The sequence below is a fragment of the Callithrix jacchus genome, chromosome 4 (assembly GCF_049354715.1).
Source record: "Callithrix jacchus isolate 240 chromosome 4, calJac240_pri, whole genome shotgun sequence".
Classification (NCBI taxonomy): domain Eukaryota; kingdom Metazoa; phylum Chordata; class Mammalia; order Primates; family Cebidae; genus Callithrix; species Callithrix jacchus.
Window position 1 is genome coordinate 143,417,543 of NC_133505.1, and position 12,243 is coordinate 143,429,785.

General features: G+C 41.8%; 1 protein-coding gene across 4 annotated transcripts in view; it reads right to left on the minus strand.

Annotated features, from left to right (window-relative positions):
• Positions 1–12,243, minus strand: part of MAP3K5 (mitogen-activated protein kinase kinase kinase 5) — a 241,083-nt gene that overhangs the window by 67,435 nt on the left and 161,405 nt on the right. For all 4 annotated transcript variants that reach the window (XM_078370136.1, XM_035296827.3, XM_002747058.7 and 1 more), the window contains one exon: positions 3,652–3,785. In XM_078370136.1, the coding sequence (XP_078226262.1) occupies positions 3,652–3,785 (134 nt within the window). The remainder of the gene's footprint in view (positions 1–3,651; positions 3,786–12,243) is intronic.

Here is a 12,243-nt window from a genome sequence, read left to right on the forward strand (position 1 = left end):
CACACCCCTGGTTCCCACACATGCACAAACTCCCCCATTATCAACCTTCCACACCAGAGTAGTCCATTTGTGACAACTGATGGACCTCCACTGACACATGATTTTCACTACATGATTTGATTTTCACTTCAGAAAGACTTCTGTGACTCCTCAAAGAAGGATGGACTAGTAGTGGAGAAAAGAATGAAAGCAGAGAGCAGTTAGGAGGTGATTGCACAGACCAGTAGGAGTCTGGGCAAGCGGCCTGAAGGCTTAGATTAGAGGTGCAGCTGAGGTGACTAGAAAGAGTAGAGAGGTTCAGAATATATAGCAGAGGACGATACAACAAACGGTATGACCTATTGATGGAGTAGACGTGGAGCACAAGAGAAAGAGAGGAATCCAAATGAATCCTGGGGGTTAGCCTGCACAGCTGGATGGATGGGGAGACAGTGACTGACACAAGGAGTACTTTATAGATAGAACATTTGGGCATAATAATCTGGTTCACGGCTGGGCATGGTGGCTCACATCTGTAATCCCAGCACTTTGGGAGGCTGAGGCTGGAGGATCACTTGAGGACAGGAGTTCAAGACCAGCCTGGGCAACATGGTGAAACTGTCTCTACTAAAAACATAAAAATTAGCTGGGCATGGTGTCGCATGCCTGTAATCCCAGCTATTTGGGAGGCTGAGGCATGAGAATCACTTGAACTCTGAGGTGGAAGCTGCAGTGAACTGAGATGGGGCTGTTGTACTCCAGCCTGGATGACAGAGTGAGTGGGTCTCTGTCTCAAAAACATAAATGAAAATAAAGTTGCGGTTCACTGTTGGGTAATATGCTCACTACCTGGGTATACGTGACAGATTCATCTGTACTCCAAATGTAAGCACCACAAAATATTCTTTTGTAATAAACCTGCACATGTACCCCCAATTCTAAAATAAAAGTTGAAAAAAGAAAAAAATCCAGGCTCAGTTTTGGTCATGTTAACCTCGAGAGGCCTTTAAGATCCATAATTTGACATGTGGGGTGGATGGATGACCTGGGAAGTTCAGGGGCGGGTCCTTCCCAAGGAAGGCTGATCACATAGCCCCCTACCACAGCCACAGAATGTGGACTCAAGGGCAGCCAGAACAGCCCACAATGTAGCCCAGCATTAAAGCTTGGCCAAATAAGGATAATAATAACCATCCATTAAATAATCCAATCCTCTCCTTCAGACTTTGAATGCACAAGACACACAGCTCTTATCATACACTATAACTGTGTTTCACTGATTATAGGAGCACTGTCTTAGAGAGGTGAAATGGAAGCCATGAGGCAGCAGAAATCATAAGGTTGAGAGAAGACAGAATTATTAGATGGTGCCATAAGGCAGAGCACTAGAGCAGGGAGCCACAGATAATCCTATCACCAGAGCGCTTCAGTTTCCTGAACAACATTTTTGTCCCTAAAAAAGATTCCACCTTCCACAAGGCCTCACTCTGTGAGGTTCAACTCATTTCTTCAAGCATAGCTTGGTGCAAAAGTAATTGTAGTTTCTGCCATTAATTACTTTTAAAGGCAAAAATGTATATATTATACATTTTGTAGTTGTCCCACAGGCCTTGGATATTGTCCCAGTTTTTTTCAGTCTTTTTCCTCTTTGCTTTTTCAGTTAAGAAAGTTTCTACTGATATATTCCCAAACTTGGAGATTCTTTCTGCAACTATGTTCAGTCTACAAACGAAGCCATCAAAGGCATTCTTCACTTCTATTACTGTTTTTGATCTCTAGCATTTTTAAAATTCTTCCTAAGATTTCCATCCCTTGAGCTTGCATTGCCATCTGCTTTTGCACAGTCTCTACTTTTCCATGACAGTCCTAAGCATGTGAATCGTAGTTCTTTTAGATTTCCAATCTGACGACTCTTACATCCCTGTCATATCTGGTTTAGGTTCTGACACTTGCTACATTGCTTTAAACTGTGTTTTTTGTCTTTTAGTATACCTTATAGTTTTCTATAGAAAGGTGGACATGGGCTAGGCATGGTGGCTCATGCCTGTAAATCTGGGAGGCTGAGGCGGGCGGATCACGAGGTCAGGAGTTTGAGACCAGCCTGGCCAATATGGTGAAACCCCGTCTCTACTAAAACCACAAAAATCAGCCAGGTGTGGTGGCATGTGACTGTAGTCCCAGCTACTCAGGAGGCTGAAGCAGAAGAATCACTTGAACCCAGGAGGCAGAGGTTGCAGTAAGCCAAGATGGCACCACTGCACTCTAGACTGGGCAACAAAGCAACACTCCGTCTCAAAAAAAAGAGAAAATAAGAAAGGTAGACATGATGTCCTAGGTGAAGGTACTGCAGTAAACAAGCCTTTAGTGATGTGGTGGGAAGCAGTCAGGGATGTGAAGAGTTCTATAGGTCTATGATGAGGTTTCTGTCTTTTAGTAAGCCTGTGCCCCTGGGCTGTGAATTTTATAAGTGCTTCTTAGTTTTAGCCCTGTTAGGTAGAACAGGACAGCTAGCGTTGGGCTGAATTTGGTATTCCCTTTTCCCCAGTTTAGTTAGGCTCTGGTAAAATAGAGTCTTTTGAGGACAGGCCTTGTTAAGAACAGAATGCTCTAGCATATTTAAAAATGGTGACTTTTCCTTTCTTGCTGACAGAAGTACAATGGGATTTCTCTCATTTCAGGTCTCTGTGAGGACCTGGTAAAGCTCCAAACCTCATGAAAATGTGACCCTCACCCCCACCCCTTAGTGACTGGGTCCTGCTGGAGTTTTTTGGTTTTTTGGTCTTTTTGAGACAGTCTTGCTCTGTCACCAGGCTGGAGTGCAGTGGCGCGATCTCAGCTCACTTAACTTCTGCCTCCTGGGTTCAAGTGATTCTCCTGCCTCAGCCTCCTGAGTAGCTGGGACTACAGGTACCTGCTACCATGCCTGGCTACTTTTTTTATTTTTATTACAGATGGGGTTTCACCATGTTGGCCAGGATAGTCTTGATCTCTTGACCTTGTGATCTGCCCGCCTTGGCCTCCCAAGTGCTGGGATTACCAGCATGAGCCACCATGTCCAGCCCCTGCTGGAGTTTTTAACTCAGACTTCACACTGGGCCTCTAGAGATTTGTGAGTTAGTTTGGTTGTCCTAGCCCAGCACTGGTTGCCACAGAGGTTTCTGATCATGGATTTCTGCTCAGAAAGTTATGAGTCTCTCACTTCACCTGTCTCTCCAATTTCAGGGGCAGCTGCCTCCCTCGCAACTTCACTTCTCTGATGGATCCAAGAAGAGATATTGATTTCAGTCTGTTCAGGTTTCCACTTGGTAAGATGAAATGAGAACTTCCAAACTCCTCGCATGCCCGATGGGAACCTAGAACTTCTGGTTCCAACCTAAACCATTTCTGATAGTGCTTATTCCCCATCTACTCACATAACACATCCACCTTTATCCAAGACAACTTGAGCCCAACACACACAGAGCCATTCTCTTTTCTAGTCTTTGAAAGCCCCATTCTTCCCCACCAGTCTTGCACTTCACTGAATGATGTAGCAGCTAAACCTCAGAAGGAGCTAATTCACACAATGAAGTTTTCAGTTTCATTCATTAGAATCTCATCAAGTGTTTTCTAAAATGATGAACAACTCACAAGCCCTTCAGAAACAGCTTTTAGTAGCCACAGTTACTGTACCTGCTGTCTCTCTCTGGGATTTCCTTAATAGCAATTCTGACTTGGTTGCTCAAGTCCCGACCTGCATAGACTATCCCGTAAGTGCCTTTTCCTAAAACGACTCTGTCACCATTTTCATCATATTCATAGTCATACTACAAAAGGAAAAACAGGGAGAAAAGATGGAAACATTAATTAGTTCATTCTACATTTCAAACATCAATTTTTTTTCCAAGAGCATTATTCCTCATCACATGGCATTACCAGGCTGAAGTTCTAAGAAGCAGCTTCAAGAATGAACAAATAAACGCTCCCAATGTAAAACAGATTTTGTGTTGATGTTTTCACAACTGCTACAAATACAGTGGGGAGTACATAGTTACCTTCATAGAGGTGCTTCTCTAGAGCATGCTGACTCTTTTACCTAATCAGTCCTGTTTTTCATTGATTCTAGAGATCAATGAAACAGTGTATAACTGACATCAACATCTAATAGTGTCTATCACATCTAATTCATCTTCCTTTTGTTATTGAGCTTTTGATGCTGTTAAAGCATTTCACACTGCCAGGAGAATAAAACCACTGAAAGGCTTTGGGTAAAAAGAAAATTTTAACATCTTACCAGTTGCTGATGATAGAGTAAGGATTATTTTACTTCACCCCCACTGTCATTCCCCAAGACCCAAAAACATTTTTTAAAAAATTAAAAATGGAGGTAAAGTTTGATCTCTGATGTAGAAAGGAAATATCTATAGCTCTAAACTCGAAACTTTTTGCCAAATATGGAAAACTGGATCTACAGAAAGGACTCAGTAGAGAACTCCTCAGATCTGGAGGCATCACCCCAAAGCCACATCCTTTCTGTTGGACCAGAACTAAAGGATTTAGGGCCACGAAATGATCAAGGCATGTCCCTGTAGAAACCCAGCGTAAAACTACAGACCCCCAGGAGAGAACAATAGAACAAGCTTTTCCTATAGTCTACATTTTACTGGAGTTTAAAACTGACAGCCCACAGTTAGATTCATATTAGGGTCGAAGTTGGCCATTAAAAAAATGATTTCCGGCCAGGCCCAGTGACTTGCGCCTGTAATCCCAACATTTTGGGAGGCTGAGGCGGGTGGATCACCTGAGGTCAGGAGTTTGAGACCAGCCTGGCCAACATGGCAAAACCCCGTCTCTACTGAAAATACAAAAATTAGCCGGGTGTGGTGGTGCATGCCTGTAATCCCAGCTACTCAGGAGGTTGAGGCAGGAAAATCAGTTGAACCCGGGAGACAGAGGTTGCAGTGAGCTGAGATCATGCCAATCCACTCCAGCCTAGACAACAGAGTGAGACTCTGTCTCAAAGGGAAAAAAAAAGATTTCTAACATGTATAAGTCAACAAACTTAACATTAATACTGATGAGTAATCTATGACGAGCGCAATGACCATGAGTTTCTATGCTCTTTAACATCAAAGCCTTGAAATATAAAGCAGAGCTGATAACATTTCAAAGAAAAATACACAAATATCAACCACAATAGATTTTAATAGATTATTTTACAAAAGAATATATATAGCAGACAGATTTTAAAAAAGAGACTCTAATGGCACAATGAACAAGTTTGATATAACATCTACAGAGAGAGCTCTGCACCCTGATACAAATTCCTTTCATGCATATATAAAAAATATATTCTAATGAATCACATATTAGATAACAAAGAATTTCAACAAATTCGAAAGAACTGATATCATAAAGACTATAATCTTTGAGCACAGAAGACTGAAAATATGAGAGCCAAAAGTATATTTTACTTTATTTAAAATAACCAATGGGTTAAAAAGGAAATGGCCTTGGGAATTACACAATCATTTTTTAAATGAAAAGAAAAGCATTATTTATCAAATGCCACAGATGTGGAGTTAGGTAGATGAAAAATTTCGAGGTCTTAAAAAATTCCATTTGAAAATAAAAATTTAACATGAATAAGTTTAATGGCCAAGTCAAGGAAACAGAAAAAGAATAACATATTGCTACCAAGACAACACAAGAGAGGCTCTGGATTTTCAAGATGGTAGACCAGATACCTGAAAACCTTCCCACTAAAAACACATACATGAAATCAAACAGACATACTTTTAAATGTCTCGCTGGGCTTACTAAAGAGTAAAGGTGACCGTAGAAGCTAGAAATGAAGAGGAAAGGAATACTAGCAGGTAATCTAAAGAACTTTGCAGCCCAAAGGGTGGGGATGAAGGCAGTATTTTCAGTTTTATTAATCTAGGGCAGGAGTTTGCATATATATATATATATATATATATATACACATTTTTTTTTTTGTAAAAGGTCAGATAGTGAATGTTTTAGCTTTGAGGGTCATATAGTCTCTGCAGCAACTACTCAATTCTGCCATTGTGATGTGAAAACAGCCCAGCTGATCTATAAACAAAGGGATGTGCTTGAGTTCCACTAAAGCTTTATTTACCAAGATAAACAGTGAGCTGGATTTGATCCTAGGCCATACTTTGCTGACCTCTCACCTGGGGCTTGGGTCTTAAATGCCCAGGAGGGGATAGGAAATATAGCCTAACGTCTATATTGCACAAATATAACATAAAACCAGGCCCTTGATGAAAGAAAGGGTCGATTAGGAAAGTCAGCCCACTACACTGTGAAACGAAAAGAAAGCTGGTTTGTTTTAAGACTGAGCTCTGGATGAGCGAAAACAGGTCTTCTCTAAACACTTTCAACCACTGCTGATCCTGGTGCTGTTTGAACTTCAGATTAACACTTATTGTAATACTCATAATTGCTCTTGAGCCTGGGATGTCCCTGGAGTGCTTGGCAGAAACAAAGCAAAAACATTTTAATGGCATACCCCCCTTGAAGCTGGCTATGCAGAATTCTTACTGATAATGCACCACTAACATTAAACTTACAGTCCAAAAAATATAAAATATATAAGGAAACAATTTAACATCAGTGAAAACATATGACAAATATCAATCCTCAAGACTTCATTAAATCAGAAATGATAGAATATAGTTATAAAATATGTACATTTAACAGAAAGATACAAAATAAGATATTTCAAAATGAAAAGAAGATAAGACATTCTAAAAACGGCCAGACTTGAAAGAGAAATGAATACAGCTTCTAGAAATTCAGCCCTAAATAGGAAAAATAAATTCACTCAGATATGATATAGGGAAATTACAAAATATGAAAGACAAAAAGATAATAAAAAGACACATTACCCACAAAGGTAGCTCATCAGATCACTCTGCAAAATCTTGGGTACACATGCATGACTTAAGAGGATGGAAGTAAAGTGGGGCATGTCCTTACCAGCTCCAGGTTTTGTTTCCAACAGGTTTCTAAGCCCTTATAGAAGATAGTCTGGTGGTTTGTTTGGGGAAAATTATGGCCAATACAATGCCAGGGCTGGAGTGGGCACTGGCCTCCTTAGCATGAACCCTTCTCTGGCTCAGGACAGAGGCCAAGCTCTGGAAGGGGATGACTACTTACCCATTGCCAAGTATCCACTGACACATTAGAGAATAGCCCTATCCTGGCTGCCTAACGTAAAGCTGAAGACTGTCTTGGTCCAGAGCAGATGACCAGGTAGGTTATCAGAGTGAAGGAACAGGCAGCAGCAATCATTTAGCAACATGCCCTAACTCAGTTAAAACTGGACTCCTGCGAGGAGGCAGGAAGCACAGTTCAAACAGTGCCACCTGAAGGAGCCCAAGTCTCCAAACCCAATTCCTGTGGTCTAGACTTCTACTATGCTGTGCCTGCCACGCTGGAATTCTATCAGCAGGACCCAGCCAGCAGGAGGTAGGACAGGGACCGTCAGTAAAGAAGCTCAGCTTTGCCAATGTGCCCTCTCAATGGATTAGAAACCTATATACTGAATCCGGTACCACCACCATTTTATACTACAATGCTTTATAACTTAAAAGGAAAAAAAGAACTTTCAATAACCCACCTCACTTGACTATCATAATAAGTCTGTGTGTCACAGGAGGTTTCTGATTACTTTCAATTTACAAATGATCAGAAATGATTTTTTCCAGTGAAACTATGTCAGAGTTGTGGTTTGAAACCAGCTTATACGAGTCTAGATTTTGTATCCTTTCCACTAACTATGCTTTAGGGAAACCTATCATAGAATAAGAGCTTACAGTGTGATTATTAGTTCTGTTTCCAAACACCAGTATTATAAAGATATTACAGTATATTGTCAATATCCACTGAACCTCCATTCTCTTTCTCTCTCTCTTCTTTCTTTCCATCCCTCCCTCCCTCCCTCCCTCCCTCCCTCCCTCCTTCCTTCCTCCCTGACAGAGTCTTGCTCTGATGTCTAGGCTACAGTGAAGTGGCATGATCTCAGCTCACTGCAACCTCTGCCTCCCAAGTTCAAGCAATTCTCCTGCCTCAGCGTCCCAAGAAGCTAGGATTACAGACATGTGCCACCATGCCACCTGGCTAATTTTTTTTTTTTTTTTTTTTTTTTTTTTTTAGTAGAGATGGGGTTTTGCCCTGTTGGCCAGGTTGGTCTTGAATTCCTGACCTCATCATCTGCTCACCTCAGCCTCCCAAAGTGCTGGGATTACAGGTGTGAGTCACTGCACCCAGCTCCATTCGCTTTTTCAAGCAGGTATCTGGTAGGCACTGTCCTCTTAGAATTTGTTTTTTACCTTCTCTTATTCCGTATTTCCAATTTATTGCCAACTATTCTCAGCTTTTTCTTTTTAAAATCTCACAAATCAATTTTACCTCCTTATTCTCAGTGTGATTGCTTCAGAATCTCTGTAGAAGTAGCATAGAAGAAAGGCACTTCTCTGCAAAACAAAGTTCAGAGGCTTTTCTCCTCTCCTGTTGCTCCATTCCCAATTTATTCTCCATTAAGTTGACAGTGAACTTTCCAAAGTCCAAAGTTCCACGTGAGCATTCCATGTCAGTGCCACTGCATCTGTTTTATTGGCAGCTTGTTATTTTCTGGATAAAATCCAAACTACTTAGCACAGCACAAATGCCTACTATGGTCTTAGTGTTTGTGTCTCCCCTCTTCAGCACCCTCAGAATCTGTATGTTGAAACCGAATTGCAATGTAATAGTATTAAGAGTCAGGGCCTTTAGAAGGTGATTAGGTCATGAGGCTGGAGCCCTCAAGAATGGGATTAGTCCCCTTATAAAAGAGGCTTGAGGGAGCCTGGCTGAGCCTTCAGCCATGTGAGCACACACAGAAGGTACCACCTAGAAGAAGTAGGCCCTCACTAGACACTGAACCTGCTGGTGCCTTGATCTTGGATTCCTCAGCCTCCAGAACGGTGAGCAATGCATTTCTATTGGATATAAATTACCCAGTTCTAAGGCATTTTGTTATAGTAGACGGAATGGACGAAGACAGTGCCCTTCAAGATCTTATGGCTGCCTCTGTCATCCTTGTCTGGACACTGAGCTCTTTGAGAATTGGGACTTCATTCTTAATTACTCTATCCTCAGTTTTAGCATGTGGCTTGTAGTAGATGCTCAGTAATTATTTGCTTAATTAATTAATCAAGTTATAGAAAAATGTGGTAAGAACTTTTTTTAAAAAAGAGCTAGGTCCTAAAACAAAACATTTACAGTCATTATTGGTTTACTTTTGGGTGAAAGCATTTTTCCAATAGATATATTTACAATCTTCTTCCCTTTTTTTAAAGAGTGTTTTGCTCTGGTGCCGAGGCCAGAGTGCAGTGGTGCCATCATAGCTCATTGCAAGCTTGAACTCCTGGGTTCAAGCAATCCTCCCACTTCAGCCTCCTCAACAACTAGGACTTCAGGTAATTTTTATATTTGTTGTAGAGATGGGGTCTTGCTATGTTGGCCAGGCTGGCCTTGAATTCCTGCCCTCAAATGATCCTCCTGCCTCGGTCTCCCAAGTGCTGGGAGTACAGGTGGAGCCATCATACTCAGCATTTTTTTTAAAGTGATGGAATCCTGCTATGTTACCCAGGCTAGACTAAAATTCCTGGGCTCAAGTGATCCTCCCAAATAGCTGGGACTCAGGTACATACTACCAGGTCCAGTTTACAACACGTATGCTTATACAGAAGAGTGAAGAATACATAAACCTCAGTGAGGCTGCTAAAGTTTTCATTTCCCTCAGGAATCTAAGGCATCAGAAGACTGTTTTTTTAAAAGATTATTTATTAGATATAGAAGTTGACTCCTATTGAGCAAAATGGTGATAGTAAAAATGAAAGAACTTGTAAAAAGACCAGCGTGATTTAAGTAAAACCATCTCTGTGGGTAACTGATACTTTGTTTTTTTTAATCTCCCCTTTCTATTCCTGTGAGATAAAGGTAGAAATTGAAATGGTAGTTTTGGAAGAAAGCTGAAAGAGACAAGAAACTGGTTCAGCCTAGCAGGACAGAGAATTATCTATGCAATGGCCAGAAATAGTAGACGAGAGCCTGGACCACAAACAGAGGAAGGCAAGGTCTGTGAATGACGAATATGGAAAAAAAGACTGGGGGGGGAAAGGAGGGTTTTAAAAAATAAAAGGTAACATTACACTGCTTATATATTTTGCATTCTATTTCTATGGCAATAGGTTAGCAAATCGGGTTGTTGCTAAGGGAAACAAGAATTTCATTTTGAGACAATCACGGGAATTTTTCTAGAATCATCTCTGTATTGCTGTCTGCCCAGAACAATCCAAATTGGTGGTGGTAAGAGAATCAGTGTAGGAAGACAACATTGACAAGGCCAAACAACAAATTGGTGACTCACTGAGTCCTTGCCCTGTCAAGGGGCCTACAGTGAAACAGCCACCTTATAAGAAGCCATGCTCTTCCAGGGGGACTTCACCATGAGGTGAGTAATCACCTCCAAGACCCAAATGGCAGCTTTGTTAGTGTTCAGTCTGTATTGCCTTCTTAATATGTAAATGCAAAAACATGAATAACTAATAACATTAATAGAATGCCAAAACACCGCAGGTACAAATATCTAGTGTGATGGATCTCTCCTCCCTCAGATATTTACTCACATCTCACCTTCTTATTTTTGTTTATTTATTTATTGAGACAGAATCTCACTCTCTCACCCAGGCTGGAGAGCCTCGGGTTCAAGCAATTCGCCTGCATTAGCCTCCCGAGTAGCTGGGATTACAGGCATTTGCCACCATGCTGGGCTAATTTTTTTGTTTTCAGTAGAGATGAGGTTTTGTCATGTTGGCCCGGTTGGTCTCGAACTCCTGACCTCAAATGATACACCTGCCTCGGCCTCCAAAGTGCTGAGATTACAGGTGTGAGCCACCATGCCCAGCCTAAATCTTACCTTCTTAATGAGCCTCTCAGGCCTTCCTGTCTGAAATTGCATGTCCTTGCTACACGGTAACTTACTTTCTTTTTTTTGAGACCGAGTCTTGCTCTGTTGCCAGGCTGGAACACAGTGGTGCAATCTTGGCTCACTGCAACCTCTGCCTCCTGAGTTCAAGCGATTCTTCCTCCTCAGCCTCCCAAGTAGCTGGGACTACAGGCATGTGCCACCACACCTGGCTAATTTTTGTATTTTTAGTAGAGACAGGGTTTCATCATATTGGCCAGGATGGTCTCAATAGCTTGACCTGGTGATCACCCGCCTCAGCCTCCCAAAGTGCTGGGATTAGAGGCGTGAGCCACTGCGCCCGGCCTACACTATAACTTTCTAAATCCTTCCCTGGTTTATTATTCTCCTTAACACTGATCACCATCTAACATACTGTAGATGGTATTTTTCTTATGTGTGTTTACTGCCTGTCTCTCATTAGAGAGTAATGTGTAATGTGAGCCCAATCTCTTCTGATCTCCGAAGCTAAGCGAGGTTGGGCCTGGTTAGGACTTAGATGAGAGAATGGAAGCTCAGTGGGGGCAGGAATATTTCTCCATTTTGTTCTCTTCCATCTCCCCAACACCTGGAATCATGCCTTCCATTCAATAGGTGTTTGAAAAATATGTGAGTGCATTAGTGAGATCCATTTGGACCCACTGATATGGATGAAGATGATTTTAAGCTGAAAACATCAGAACAAACAGCAGCAGCAGGAAAAAACCTGATCTAAAACTTCTTTTGCCAACATAAGCAATGCCTCCTAAAATACACCCGCCATGTATTTCTTCTCCAGGAGGTTAATGGCCAAAGAAGAGATGGAGCACTTGCACCAAGAGGAGATACAGCATAAACACAACCTCCCCACCTGTTATTTCACTACTTTCCCACCATATACCTTCCCTTAAAGTCCTAGCCCTCTTTCTTACCAAGATGATACATAAACACTCAACTCTAGCTGTTTAAGGAGCCAATTCTTTGAGTAAGTCACTTTCATTGATGCAGTGTTGACTACATGAATACGCTTTCGCTAGGCACAGTGGGTCACACCTGTAATCTCAGCACTTTGGAAGGCCAAGGCGGGCAGATTGCTTGAGGCTGGAAGTTCAAGACCAGCTTGGGCAATGTGGTAAAACCCTGTGTCTACAAAAAATACAAAAATTGTCAGGTGTCATGTCGCCCACCCGTAGATCCAGCTACTCAGGAGGCTAAGGTGGGAACATCACTTGAGCCCAAGAGATCGAGGCTGCTATGAGCTGAGA